General features: G+C 38.1%; 1 protein-coding gene across 5 annotated transcripts in view; it reads right to left on the bottom strand.

Moving 5' to 3' along the window:
- The window catches only part of LOC127438929 (protein strawberry notch homolog 2-like), a 73,375-nt gene that overhangs the window by 7,623 nt on the left and 50,603 nt on the right, over positions 1-15,149 (bottom strand). For all 5 annotated transcript variants that reach the window (XM_051694836.1, XM_051694839.1, XM_051694840.1 and 2 more), the window contains 20 exons: positions 7,078-7,227; positions 6,763-6,846; positions 6,333-6,432; positions 5,966-6,126; positions 5,608-5,741; positions 5,403-5,493; positions 5,144-5,287; positions 4,298-4,415; positions 4,106-4,211; positions 3,866-4,019; positions 3,300-3,476; positions 3,100-3,197; positions 2,339-2,421; positions 2,055-2,243; positions 1,817-1,938; positions 1,574-1,705; positions 1,278-1,413; positions 885-997; positions 288-359; positions 70-178 (listed from right to left, as the gene is read on the bottom strand). In XM_051694836.1, coding sequence (XP_051550796.1) covers positions 70-178; positions 288-359; positions 885-997; positions 1,278-1,413; positions 1,574-1,705; positions 1,817-1,938; positions 2,055-2,243; positions 2,339-2,421; positions 3,100-3,197; positions 3,300-3,476; positions 3,866-4,019; positions 4,106-4,211; positions 4,298-4,415; positions 5,144-5,287; positions 5,403-5,493; positions 5,608-5,741; positions 5,966-6,126; positions 6,333-6,432; positions 6,763-6,846; positions 7,078-7,227 — 2,473 coding nt within the window. The remainder of the gene's footprint in view (positions 1-69; positions 179-287; positions 360-884; positions 998-1,277; positions 1,414-1,573; positions 1,706-1,816; positions 1,939-2,054; positions 2,244-2,338; positions 2,422-3,099; positions 3,198-3,299; positions 3,477-3,865; positions 4,020-4,105; positions 4,212-4,297; positions 4,416-5,143; positions 5,288-5,402; positions 5,494-5,607; positions 5,742-5,965; positions 6,127-6,332; positions 6,433-6,762; positions 6,847-7,077; positions 7,228-15,149) is intronic.

Raw genomic sequence — 15,149 nt, 5'->3', positions numbered from 1 at the left:
TTTGGTCAGATCAAAGTTCAAGCTGATCCAGAATGTCCCCATACATGCAAAGAATAGCGCAAAGTTTACCTCTAAAGAACATGGCATCACCACCAGGATAGTCCTTTGGAGGGGGTACCTTGCTTTCAATCTGACCAAGGATGGCTTTGGTAATCTTATCTAGAGCCTTGGTACCATACTATGAGGAACAACCAAAACAGATAACGAGTTAGTCCATGACTGATCTCAGTATTTCTTTTTTTTTTTTTTTAATCAGTGTCAATGTTTTGTGTGAAATAGTTACATACTTTATTTTCAAAGTTATATTTGCTCAGGTCTCTAGACTCTGTTGCTCTCCTGTCACCATGAGTCAGAGCTCCCTGTGAAAAACAAAGGACAGTTAAGAAATGTCAGATTTCTTTCAAAGCAGAATGATCAAGGTATCAAGCTTTCATTACACAAGCTTTAAGCCGGGATCACACTGTACGATTTTGGCCACAATTTTGCGATCTGAGACAAATTTCGGGCATAGTAAAAAAATTATCTTGTTGACTGATGGCCAATTAACTGCCTTTGCAATGAGTCCTAGTTGCCAACGAAGTTCTGGAAGTCTATGAAATTTTACATCGCAGTTGTGCAGTGTGACTGCCCCTACAATGGCCAGATGACATAAAACACCTAGTCAGCCATGCCAATTGGCAAGTCTTGGCTACAATGTGCATCGTACAGTCTGTCAAAATCTTTGCTGAGTGTGCCATGGTTTTTTCCTAAGGTCTTTGACAAGCAACAATCATAAAGAGCTGTGCACCCAACTTAAGTTGTTTAATATTTATACAAAAGCCAAATCAGAACTCAAGCACTGACTAAGAGCCCGATCAGAGAATGTTAGTTGGTCAAGAACGCACCAGGCTCTCAAGCCTCTTTGCCACGATGGATGCGAATCGCCGCTCTCCTGCCAGTTCGGAAATAAGGAAGATGTACTCTGGTGCTGTGACCTGGTTGGAGCGATGAGTGCGGCCTAAAAAAACCCCAAAAAACAGAAAGTGTTGTCAGTGGTTTTGGTGAAGGTATTTATGGGAAGAGAGCTTTAGTGACGAAGTAAGAAGCTGCAGTTAGTGCAGGTGGAAATATTGACACTGAGTTGGACTGGGGGTGTTGACAGTGTAACCATATTTTAACAGCATCAAAGCACTTGTGTTTTAGCCTAAAGCTGTTAGTAAACTACCCACTTAGAGTAGACACAAAATTGGTGCATGGCAACAAACAGCTTTGTTTTGACAGAAAAAAGGTCTACTCACCAAACTGCTGGATAGCCCTGTCGGCACTCCAAGGCAGTTCCAGGGTCATATGAACCCTTCGCCGCTGATTCTTCACCCTTCTGTCAGCCTGAAGTGAGATCCCTGAACTGGCTGCTTCTGATATGATGGCCACCAACTGAAGAGAGAAAAACAAAATGGAAAGAGATAAAGTTTGAAAAATGCTTTACAACCTAAATGTTTAGGTTTCGTCTTTGAGGTGTAATAAATTGTGTTTAAACTCCCAAATCTGCTCTTAACCTTATTGAAGGCTCTACTCGAGCTCTTAAATGTCTCACCTTGTCTCCATTCATGAAGCGATCCTTCTCTTTGATGTTGATTTGGTCGATGGTGTGGCCCTGCTCAGCACGGGACTCGTATCCGACGCTGCCATCTGGCCGACGCACTACTCGGCCTTTACGTCCTGTCATCTGAACAGATACAAAATGTGCTTAATGCTACAATGTCGTGGATACCTCAGTTTTGTCTTTGAGGTATAACTCTGCTTAGACCATAATAAATAAAGAAAGAAAAATTCTAACCTCAGATACTTTTTCTGGACCTCCAAATTTATCTATTAGCTCATCCAGTGTGTTGAGAGGTAGTTCTTTTCCCAGTTCAGAGATCTTGTTGAGAAGCCCTTGTTTCATCTCCTCTAACCGTGCTAATAAGGAAAGGAGAGAACTTAGTATATAGTACATAGAGAATATATTATATTAAAACATTTACATGACACGCACATTAACCAAAAATTAAGGCACAAATACACTATCAACACACCCATTTGATAGCTAGTGTGATTGACGAAGACGACATCATCACTGTTGTCCTGGACAGAGTCAGGCGAAGAGTTGGAGTCACTGTCCATGGCGTCAGACTCAGTGCTGCTGTCATCGCTAATGTTGATAATCACTCCTGCTGTGTCAGTACCTTGTCTGGCTTGCTTGGCCTGCCTTCCCCGTGGCTTACCTGCAGCAGAATATTCAATCAAATCATATTTTCAAAAGCAAAGACCTATGCGCAAGGACGTATGGGCAGCAATAATAAAGTGAGACAGGACTCACGTTTCCTCTTGTTTCCTGCTCCTTTTTCTGTCCTCTGCTTCTCTGATGGGAATTGTTTAAGGACCAGAGATTGAAACACACCCCTTAAGAAGACAAGAAGCTGTGATGTTATTGCTGCCATATTAAATGATTTTAGGGATGATACAACAGAGCCTATGGGGGAAAAGACTCACTAAACAGTTGCTCCACTTTTGTGTGCGGTATTTCCGTGCAGAAACATGCATCTCATTTTCTAACCACCCACAAATTAGTCTAAACAGGCACAATGAGCGTTGAAATAGCTCTGCAACTCGAGTATTGAAATTAAGACATTGTCATTCCTTTCCATGCAAACACACCACCTTTCTATGTAAATTAGGCTTGTTATAGATTGCGCTTCATTCACAAAACTTTGCCTGGTGCTCTTCATATAGACACAAGCAGTAAATGTAAAAAAAACAAACAAAAAAACAAAATCGTTTTCAATTTCATTCTTAATGAATTCCCCCCTTAGTCCTTAGTCTAACTGATTGTATTATATTGCATGGAGTTGCATGGATTTGCTTAAGAAAGCAGTTTATAATTGTAATCTTATCAGACTACACTTATTTTTAAGTTTTAGAAAGATACATGGAATGCACGTTGACCACAATAACTTCAAGCACAAATATCGAGAAACATTTCCATCATTCTGAAACTGCAAGAGAAGCGCTCTGGAAAGAACCAGTCATAAGGAAGCTATATATTTGAAAAAGGTTTCAATAAACACCAAATTCACTTACTCTGCAGCAGAAACAAATCTGTCTAGTTGTCCATCATTTTCATCAAGTACTTCTCTAGTTCGAGCCTCACCTGTTGACTGTAGTCCTATTACTACACACTACAAAGAAAAACAACATGCAAAAAACAGTGTGAAGCATCCTACAATATACTACAAATACTCTTCCTTTAATACTGTTGCAGGCTCTTTAATGTGACTGACCTTTCCTGCTTCCAACTCCTTTTTAGCCAGTTCCACTAGACAGCGCACCTTGGCAGCGATGCAGAGGTATTTAAAGAAACGTTGGTGGGATGACCAAAACTGACCCCACAAGGACTTTCTGGAGCTCATGCACAACTCATCAGCTGCCTGCATGAATACAGCCAAGGCTTCCGCCCACTGCCAGACAAGATAGTGTCAGTTACGTGTTCACAGCAAGATTTACTGAGTTATTTACAGAAATATTCACACTGTACTGTTGTACTTCTTGACACATGAACAGCTCTCTCAGCAAACGTTGCTCCACTGGTGCGTAAACACATTCACTTCAATGTTTTGTATTAAAGGAGAAGTTCAGTGTTTTCAATCCATAACATTTTCAAATGTCTGTTTTCAACATGTACAATTATGCATATCGTTGGCTTTTTATTCTGAAGCCTTCATTTTTTTTTCCTCTAAAAAACAGGACCAACCATTTTTATAAGGTATGGATCAAAAAAACTATTTCATTTTTTCATTTTGTGAAAAGGGGAACAGCTTAAGTTTCAAGGTCTCTTCATGTAACTCACAAGTTTGGCAGCTTTGTTGTAGACAAGTTTAAAATCATCATCCAAGCTGATCTCCTCTATGCAGAAAGAAACCCCTGAGAAACTGAGCTGACGTGCAATGTACATCCCGCTGACCTTCATATCCATTGCCACAATCTCCATGGCTCCCACACCCCTTTTAACAAAGAGAACGTTCTAATTACACATCAAAAACAGCATAAAGGATTGCTTTCATATTTGACAAATGTCAAATCTACAAACCTTTTCTCAATAGCATGGAGGAAGTCGTCAAAGGTTCTGAAAGGGGTTCCCTCTCCCCAGATCCCCAGCCGACTCATGTAGATCATGTTCTTTGGTTCAGAGGCACCTAAGGAACGAAGAGAACTTTACCTTTATGGCAAACCTTTGGCTTAACAATGGAGATTGACAGTGTTATGTGGTGCAGAGACTCACCTGTGGCACTGGCGTACACCACTCTTGCCAGTGGCAACTTGTTCTGCAGATCCAGCACAGCCTTGCCCATCTTTGTGGATGTAGCATTTTTGGCTTTATGGCATTCGTCGAATATAATCTACGGGAAGCCTGTGGTCAAGGATAAACCTTCAACATTTTTCGGCATCACATTTTGCAGAGAACTGCTGTAAAACATAATGATTGAACCAAGAACTGCAAAATACAGCAGAAATGTATCTCCAACATACAGCCGTAGTGCTGATATCAACAAAACACATGGTAACACTTTATTTTTATGGTCCCAAGTAGCTATTTAACTGACTATAAGTGACTTATCAACTGGCTTGCTATAGCTAGTAAACAGTGTTTCAACAAACATTCAGTAGACTATCAATAGCCTGTATAACAGCAGCAAAATAACAGCTTATCGACTGACTTGCTATAGCTAGTAAACAGTGTTTCAACAAACGTTCAGTAGACTATCAATAGCCTGTATAACAGCAGCAAAATAACAGCTTATCGACTGACTTGCTATAGCTAGTAAACAGTCTTTCAACAAACATTCAGCAGACTTTCAGTAGCCTGTATATAGATCTCTATTAATAACCTACTTACATTATTGTTGAGAACATCAGTTCATTAAAAGGTAATTAATAAAGATCTATATACAGGCTACTGAAAGTCTACTGAATGTTTGTTGAAACAATGTTTACTAGCTATAGCAAGTCAGTCGATAAGTCACTGATAGTCAGTTAAATATCTACTTGGGACCATCAAAATAAAGTGTTACCAAACACATTCCAAAAACTATATTATTCAGAGAACTCAAGAGAGAGTGAAGGATACAACTCCATCAAAACATGGTTCACACCAGTCTAGGATCTGCTTCAAGCGTGTTCGGTGCTGGCCACCTGCCTGACTCTCCCCAATCAGTGCTGAGTATGTCGCAAAAAGCACCCCTTCTGAGGTAGCTGTGTCTCCATACTTTATCTGCACAGACAAGATAACAGTTAGAAGTGTCAGGCAGAGCTATGAGAATGTGCTACACTGGTAACATGATCTCCATAAGCAGGGCTGCTGTATTGAGCCGCATAGTAATAGTAACCTTATTCAAGGCATGCACTTGTATATTGGGTGCCCCGATGTCTTGGAGATCTCTCTCTGCATCATATTTCAGGTCATTGGAGACACTGAACCTGGAGGAGAGATGAGGAGGGTAAGGCAACTGATCAAGAATCAGTGTCTGATGTGGAAGAGTGAATGGTGAGGGTTTTTATTTGGCCTGAAAGAGCTAAATAACGATCACTTACCACAGTGCTTTCTTCCTTCCCTTTAGGTAGTTTTCTAGAATGATGCCAGCCACTGTGCGGCCTTTGCCCACTCCAGCACCATCCCCGATGAGGAAGCCGGCCCTCTGGTTGTTCTGCAGGATGACTTCATGTTGCTAAAGGGTTTCATAAAAAGTCCAAAGCAATTGACAAGAAACTAGGAAATATTTCCAATGTTTTTTATTTTTTTTGCACCAAAGCTTTTTACATCAAATCTGATAATGATTTTTTGGCCTTGTTGGAAAACATTTTTCATGCTTTAGTAACCTATTCAGGATCCGAACAATTTAAAAAAAAAAAGTGGAGGGTAAGATGTGGTGAAATCTTTGGTGAGGAATACCTGGCAGGCATAGATAATGGCCTCCAGCTGCAGGGCAGAGAGAAGGCCGCTGTTTATGGTGGACTCTGGTATGGACAAGCTGTAGGTGATATCTGGAGGAGGTACGCTGGATAAAGTGTTGGTCTCAACCACTCGGTCTGGGTGGGATATTCCTATCTTGGCTGAGGGAGAAAGGCAGCAATACAAAGAGACAAACAGGAAGAAAGGTTTTATTAAAAGAAAATAAAAGCAAGAGTTTTTTAGAGGCTTTGTGTTCTGGTTTACTTGGAAAAACATCTTACATCCTCCAAATCTTAATCTCAAATCTTAAATCATGGTGTAAAATACAACAATGTGCACTAATAAGGGTTAAAAAAGCAGCACTTACATTTAGAGGGCCTATAGTCTGCGTAGGTGTCAACGTGACCAAGCTCTTCTGTCTCCTCCACCTCTACTTCCTCTTCCTCTTCTGGCTGTGTTTGGGGTCTCTTTGTCAGCACGTGATACGGTTGATAGTGAGAAGTGAGAATAGAAAACAAAGAGAAACAGAGAAATAGTTAGGTGTTTGATCTTACAGAGACTTTCTATAGATAAAATTCTATTTGCATGTTGAATAGTGAGTGCACTGTTGCTGAATTATTAGGCAAGGCAAATATTAAGTTTGGACCCTTCTGATAATGCAAAACAGGTAGTTCAAGTGTGGTAATTCAAAGGACATTTTATAGTGGAACAGATTAATCATTCAAAGCCTATTATTAAGAACACTGAAATTGTCTTCACTGATTAGATAAAACTTGTGTCAGTTGGTTGGGAGTTACCTGATAACCTCCTATTGGTGGTGTATTTATGATAGCAGTGATGTCATCCAAAGAGTTTAAACCTTGAAACCTGTTAGAATTCGACTGAGGAGGAAGTAAAAAAAACAAATGTAAAAATCAATGGAAATATCACATGCTTTACTATACAGAGTTGCTATCGTGTGGCGATCACAGGTGTGGTTTCTCTAACTATGACAATAATATTAAATTCAAAACAAAAAACAACTATGGATATCACAATCTGGATTACAATATTAACTAAGTAAAACTGGTGTACAGGTTGTTTGTGTGTTTGTGGTCAGGAATTAGCCTCACCTCTGGGACTAATGGCGGTGTGTTGATGTCCCATATTGTGGGCACATTAGGTGCCATGTTGTCAGTATTGAGGAAATTATGATCTGTGTATTCGGACAAGGAGTCGTTTGGAGGAGAAAAAATTGATAGATCATCTAGACAAGAGAGATCCTAAAGAAAGGAAAAAGAGAAATTACAAACCATCTTTAAAGCATCCTTTATTAAAGTTTAAATAATATGGAAGTGGGTTATGAAAATAAACTCCGAAACTGGCATTTCTCTGTGTGGTCAGTGCCACGTCTATGAGTGGCGTGAAGTGACCTGGGAAGAGATTGAATCTTCTCCCGGCTGATGCACACTCTGGCGCGGGGACGCTCGTCACTCGCGCACGTTTGCTGCAGCTAGATTATAACGTGATGGCTCGTGACATAGTGAATCATAATATATGTGTCACGTTCACTGTGTGTATATAATCATGAAGAAAATCAGCGATACGCAGCTCTATTAAGAAGAGAAAGTTTGTTTTTTGTGAGTTAAAGATGGATCGAAGTGAACATAAAGGTGACGGTCTTAGCCCATTATACACTGGAACAAAATACGTATTTGATTAGTCTTTTTTGGCTTGTTTTCCAAAATAATATCTAAAACTCATTTAAAACAACATACATTTACTTTATGAGCTATACTGCCGAAGAAAAAAATTGTTATCGGAGAATGTTGAATACAGTATCTAATCAGGGCTCGACATTAACGCTTGTCCGGGACAAGTGGATTTTTGAAGGGGAACGTGAAAGAGAATTTTACATGCCCGACCGGACAAGCAGAGTGATTAAAATGTCAATAACGAAAAAATAACTGGCTATATTTGTGATAGCCTAGGCCTGTGTCACTTATTAAAAAGTTAATATTCGTATTCTGCTGTTGAAAGTAATCCAGAGCATGTAATTTTATAATTCGCTAGCAATCTAGTAACAGCTGCTCCCTGTTTGATTGACAGGCGGTGTATGTGTGTGTGCTGAACATGTGCGTTTTCTGAAAATGCTCACGCTAATGCGCACCTGAACGGTCAAATTCATTTCAAAATTCTGCCAAAATGCCCGTCTTGGTGAGGTATTCATGTAAACACAGAGAGTGATGTCTAAAGTAAACGTAAACAGCAGAGAAAAAAAATCAGATTTGTATTAAAATGTCGGACTTGTAAGTATAAATGTAAGCTAATTGACCTGCTGCTGTCTAGTGTGTCATTATAATAATCAAACAAACATAACAAGAAAACGAGAACACACTCACTGCTCTTGACTGAATAACTTTAGTAGCTTTAAAAAGTATTAATGTATTATAATCATACAGTGAAGACCAGTAGTAGTTTTATGTTGCATTTCATTTTGAATGTTTACTTGAATACTTGATAGCCTACTGCTGTTAAAAACTTTTAAAGCACTGAATTTTCTTAATTTGTATTTTTTGTTCTATTGTATATAATCTATTTTTATTCATTGCTGTTTTTTTATTGTTATTTTACTACTGACTGTTTACTAGTCTTGAATAATTGCTTAAGAACTTGAAACCATTCTTCCATAATTTACATATTAGTTAGTTTTATTATTTGTTGTGGTTTTGAAGCTGGTATTGAGAATCGTCAAATTTCACTACAGACTACTGAAATTTTGGTATTGTGATAATGTATAGCCTTTATTGTGCATGGTAGATCTTGCTGCAATAACATGATGAAAAAGTAGATCTCATTCCATAGAAGTGTGAGCACCCCTGCTGTAAATGATGGCGATGGAGGCTTTTCTTTATTTGACTACCATATATGACATAAAATAATTACCATATGACAATAGCCTCCTCCCCTACCCAGTGCTGTTTACATTTTAAGTTCAAGGAAATCCACTGTTAAAAAGATACAAAAATAAATATAAAAAAATTCAATAAATATCAATGAGTAATCGAGTAAAATAATCGTGATCTCAATATTGACCAAAATAATCGTGATTAAGATTTCTGCCATAATCGAGCAGCCATACTTCATACATACTATTTTCTAACTTGAGAAACAATTATTATTATTATTATTATTTTTAAAGAACAATATATTTATTTTGAAAAGACTTAATGTTCTTAGCAATGTTCTTCATCAATTGCACTTATCATCAATTGATAATTATCAACTGCTCTAAAAAAACAAAAATCAAACAACAAATGTAAAGGTCACTAAAAGTAGGCCAAAAACTAAGCATGAACTCCTGAGAAACAAGCACCAAGCACCAGGGAAATTAAGACATAAAAGGTACTGAAAAAAGGCTATAAAAAGAAACTTGTTTTAATATTATTGTTGTAAAGACTTGAATCTTAGAGGCAAGAATATCCACTCTCCAGCACAAGGGCATTTCAGTGACAAGTAAATAAAGGACTGCACATTCACAAATAAGGGCCTTCGTCTTGCAAAACAAACTGGATTCATCTAGAAGATGCAATGTGTTTATTTTGGATATGGCTGTTATCCAGGAACCCCTTTCTCAGGAAACCTTGTTGGTCTTCACCCTCACTCAATCACTAAATCTCACCCCCTCTCTCTCCTGGCTGACAATTACATGTTTTTTTTCTCTGAGTGCTAATATTGTGGTAGCACAAAGCTGGACAACTTAAAGTTGGCAGTAGTGATTGTCAGAACCTGAAAAATGACTTACTTAAGCAGTTTAAAAAGCATCGTTTATACGGTTTCTGCATTTTCAGACCTTTTCACAAAGGTGTTAAAAGATGGCTGGGACATCAATGCCTGACTCATAATCAGGATGGACACAATTTCACTACTGAGGAGCCAAAGTGAACGTGAACCTAACTACTGTATGGTGTGTGGTGGGCAACACTGCAGTGGAATTATTTGGTTTTAAAGGACAATGCACTCAGCTAACCAGAGGCTCTTGTTGTAAATGTGTGTGTGTGTGTGTGTGTGTGTGTGTGTACTAGTAGAATATGTGAGGGATATGAAGGGGGTGTGGAGGTGGTAGGCCTGAGACGCTCTCTGCAATGCCAAGATTTTCCATGAACTCTTCAATGTTCGAGGAAAAGCAGGGAATGGTAAATAAGCAGGAGCTGGAGAGTGGCAGTGAGGTCTGGGTATTTGATCCATTTCACTAACAAGAACCATTACTCAATCTTGAGGTGAAGAGTGAGTCAGATTAAAAGGGATGTAGTAGACTGCATCAGGCCAAGCTGTTTACAGTCTAAGATCCATTCAGAATCTTGGTTTGCATGACCAGAGAACCCTGCAGTTTAAGTTCCAATAGTGTTGAAATTGTTTACCATTTATTTTCAAATTTATTTTTATTACTTTTTATTCTTATTTTATGTTCTTAATTTCTTTTTTTTCTTTTTTATGTATCTTGTATTTTCTTTAAAATGTATATGTAAAGCACTTTGAATTACCATTGTGTATGAAATGTGCTATATAAATAAACTTGCCTTGCCTTGAAATTGTGATTGTACTTTTAGAGCTGCTAGGGAACACAACTTTGCTCTAAATTGATAGCGATAGCGAACCTGTACATTTATTCAGCAATTTACTTTGAGAGAATATGGAAGAGGACGTTTGTTTGTACAGCATGTTAGCTCAGTCTCTGCAATATTGCTAGAGCATCAGTGCTTGATTTCTTACTTATTCATAAAGAAAATGTAAAAAAACAAAAACATGTGCCAGTTATGTAAGAAGACACAAAGTCATTTTACTTCCTCTATACCAGTGTTTAGTGTTTACCAAACTTTTTTGTTGTTGCTGTAAGTACCTCCATAGCACCATCAGTAAGGCTAAAGTACCTCTTCATCAACACAAAACCAAAGATGTGTAACAAAAGCTAAATTAAATTTATCATTATTATTATTATTGTGGCCATATGAGCTGTAAAACTCGCAATTAGAACAGACTAATGCTGTTTTTATGGAGGCGATATTCTAACTTGATGGAGAAAAAAGCAGTGACATAAAACTGAAAGCAAGAAAAAGTCAAAAGCCATAAAGCATAACTTCAGGGATTTGATCTAAGCTCTGTTAGTCCACATAGTTTTCTAAGTTCCCATATTAATTTAAGTGAAATGTAAAAACTGACTCTACATAACTACCTCAGGTAGAATATATATATATATATATATATATTTTTTTTTTTTTTTTTTTTTGGTCAAAAATGTTCAGCATAGACAATGTTCTACACACTCAGCACAGTGACCATATCAAAATCACAATGACCACCTATTTGACTAAACCGTCTCTAGAATCGATGTTCGATAATCCATCTTCTAGAATAGGTTTTCTAGAATCAGTGTTAGAGAATTAAGTCCTATTCGGATGGGATTAGTTTTATATGGGGATGTGGGGTAATGTAATAATTACCAGAGCTTCTCAGTAATTTTAATCCTGTGCAAACGGGTCACATCAGTCATTTTTCCTGACTTTTTACGGACTGCGCGTTCCCGCGCCAGTAACAATTACAGCATGTTTTACCTACTATAAAACGCCCTGTAAAAATAACCCCTAGTAATATTAATCCCATGTGAATTGAAATGTTGGTGAAAAGCCTGTAGATCAGCACTTTCCAGCCCTTGAGCCCTTTAAATATAGCTGTTTCTTCAATTATCTGAGAGTCTGAAGTGGATATTGGTCATTTTATGCTGTCAAGTGTTTATTTACCAGTCCTACGTTTCGGAACATACTGTATTTTCCGGAGGGACAAATAAAATAATGTGAACGGATTGTTTTTATTTTTAATTCAAGAGTGTAATGTAGGATAAGGCTCATTAATGTCACCAGTTTTTCTGTACATAGCCAGATATTCCAATGAATTTCTTATAATAAATCCCAGATACAGTAGGCCTATTTGATCATGTTTAATATTTCCTGCATAATTTATATTTTCTAATATGTCAGTTACGTGTGACAGCAGTGTGTAAATGCAGTAGACACACCCATCTCTGTGATTTTTACAGATATCGCTGAGTTAATCGATGGTAAACATTACAGATGTCTGCAGTAATAATTACTTTACAGACATACAGTATGTCCAGAAAACGAATCCTGTCTAAATAGGGCTTTTGACTTCTAGAATTGGTGTTCTAGAATCAGAGTAAGTGATTCTGTCTTCTAATATGGGTGTTCAGTGTTAGAGAATCAGATTACTAGAATTGGTGTTCTAGAATCAGTGTTAGAGAGTCAGACCTCTTGAATTGTTATTCTAGAATCAGAGTTAGAGAATCTGACTTCTAGAACTGGTGATCTAGAATCAATCTACTAGAATCATTGTTAGAAAATTGATCTTCTAGAATGATGTTCTAAAATCTGTGTTGTAGAATTAGTCTTAGAAAATAAGTATTCTAGAATCAGTCTTCCTAATTCCTTGTACTAGAATTGGTGTTCTAGAATCAGTAGAATCATCTGCCTCATGAATCTATAGGCTACTTAAGGCTTCATGCAGTACAGTGTAAGTAAGAGTCTAGGCCTTATTCTCATAATAAACTGACTGTTTAAGCAACAGTATGTTTTATCTTGCGGTGGTTAAGTCATTCAAACATCCACATCCACATTCAAACTATGTTGCTCATTGATTGTCAAGTCATTCTGTCTTCCATAAGCACTTTATCCTTCCCGGCACAATGGACAAAACACATTTATAGAACACCAACATTCCACCAGGGACACTAATATAGGCGGTGTCAGCACTACACCCACTGAAAACCTAGGAAATGCTAATTTCAATAGTGAGTGTGTTTCAGAAAGCATTGCCAGAAAAATCAGCAGAGGGATTCTGAAACCTGAGGTCACAACCTGCCCATTTACATTGTTGAGAGGACTGTGGTCATGAATGTTTCATTCAGAACAAAGAAATACTGATGATCTGCAGTTTTGAGAATCCTGCTGTACAGTACTTTATACTGTGCTAAACTTCTTTGATGTTCCAAGATCTTTTAAGTGCATGTCCGCCGAGCACTGCCAATTAACACAAAAATGAAACAAAGAAATCCTAGAAGACAACAGCAACAGCTCAGCAATTCTTCAAGGAAATTACTTAGGATATTGTTAAGCAACAGTCAAATTAATAATTTGACTTTGTACATTATAACGCAACCACAAGGAACAAGGCAAGACTTCCTGGAAGGTCAGGCCGCCTCCTCTCTTTTTCTCCGCTGCTGAGCCAGCAAACAGGGATTCCCCCACTTCTCCCAGGACCGTGGAGTGGCATTGGATAGATGAATGCGATTTATGTCACTTTTCCTTTGACATGTTATTTTTCTGATCTAGCAGCATGATTTATTCAAAAAAAAAGAAAAAAAAAAAAAGATGAAAGAAAGAGAGAAGAAACGAAAGAGACATTTTTAACTGATCTAAAAAAAAATAAAGGCACAGAAAGTGTATTTATTTTAATTAATTTATAATATGGGTGCAAAGACCAAATTAATAAACTACACATTCTGTCAAAATTGAGTTATGACCAAAATTGGGTCTCTTAGAGTACGATCTTTCCTGTGAAATACAGATTTGGCTCAACTATGAGATCCAGAGAAAAGTGTGAAAAATTGATAATCAAATAATTTGTAAGGACAATCAAAAATTACCTTAAAGCCCCTTTTCTCAGTGTCAGTGTTGGTACAGTAATTGTACTTTGGATTTGTAGGGCAGTATAATGTGTAGAAAGGAAACAACCTTTGGGCAAACTGCATAAAACCAGAAATGTGAGGACATGCAGTTATGTATACTTGAGGGGAGAACGCATTCTACCTAATACTGAGTGACCTTACATGACCTCAGCTGACAGTGATTGTCTTTCAATCCTGAGCGAGTGGATCAGAATCAGAATCAGAATAAGCTTTATTACCAAGTATGCTTACACACACAAATAATTTGTAATGATGACAGAAGCTTCCAGTGCAAAGAGAATACAAAAAATATACATATGCAACATATACATACAAACATTTGAAATATACATATAAACATATATAAATAAACAGTGAAATAAGAATAAAAAATAGATACAACAGATAAATACTGTATATAGAGGAAACTACAGTAGGGCAATAATGTTGTTCAAATATGTTATATACAGATATACAGTTATGTGCAAGGTGATTTAATGTATTGTGCAGAAGAGGTAGGATATGTCAAATAAATATAAATGGAATATAAATATGAATGAATAGTTGAATATGCACATGATTGTATTGCCACAATGGAGAGTATTGGGGGCAGTTTTAACTGTTCATAAGGTGAATGGCCTGAGGGAAGAAACTGTTCTTGTGCCTGACTGTTCTGGTGCTCAAAACAGATCAAAAAGGTAGTGTGCTGGGTGAATGGGGTCCAAAGTGATATTTCCAGCCCTTTTCCTCACTCTGCAGTTGTACAGTTCTTGGAGGGTGGGAAGGTGAGAACCAATAATCTGCTCAGCAGTCCAGACTATCCTTTGAAGTCTTCTGATGTCTGACTTCATAGCAGAACCAAACCAGATAGTTATTGAAGAGCAGAGGACAGACTCAGTGACTGCTGAGTAGAACTGGATCAGCAGCACCTGTGGCAGCTTGAACTTCCTCAACCGGCGAAAGAAGTACAACCTCTGCTGGGCCTTTTTCACAATGGAGTCAATGTGGGTCTCACACTTCAAGTCCTGTGAGATGGTAGTGCCCAGGAACCTGAATTTCTCCCCTGCTGCCACAGTGCTGTTTAGAATGGTGAGCAGGGTCGATGGGGTGTTCCTCCTAAAGTCCACTATCATCTCCACTGTTTTGAGCGTGCTTAGCTCCATTCAACCTCCCTTCTATATGCAGACTTGTCGTCATCTTGGATGAGGCTGATGACTGTAGTGTCATCTGCAAACTTCAGAAGCTTGACAGAGTGGTCCTTGGCAGTGCAGTCATTTGTGTACAGGGAGAAGAGTATTGGGGCGAGCACACATCCCTGGGGGGCACCAGTGCTGATTGTACATATGCTGGAAGTGAATTTCCCCAGTCTCACTAACTGCTGCCTATCAGTCAGAAAACTGGTGATCCACTAACAGATAGAGGTGGGAACTGACAGCTGGGTTAATTTATTCCATAGGAGAGCAGGGA

Source organism: Myxocyprinus asiaticus, chromosome 50 (genome assembly GCF_019703515.2).
Source record: "Myxocyprinus asiaticus isolate MX2 ecotype Aquarium Trade chromosome 50, UBuf_Myxa_2, whole genome shotgun sequence".
In the NCBI taxonomy this organism is placed as follows: Eukaryota; Metazoa; Chordata; class Actinopteri; order Cypriniformes; family Catostomidae; genus Myxocyprinus; species Myxocyprinus asiaticus.
This window is presented reverse-complemented; position numbering and strand designations above follow the sequence as displayed.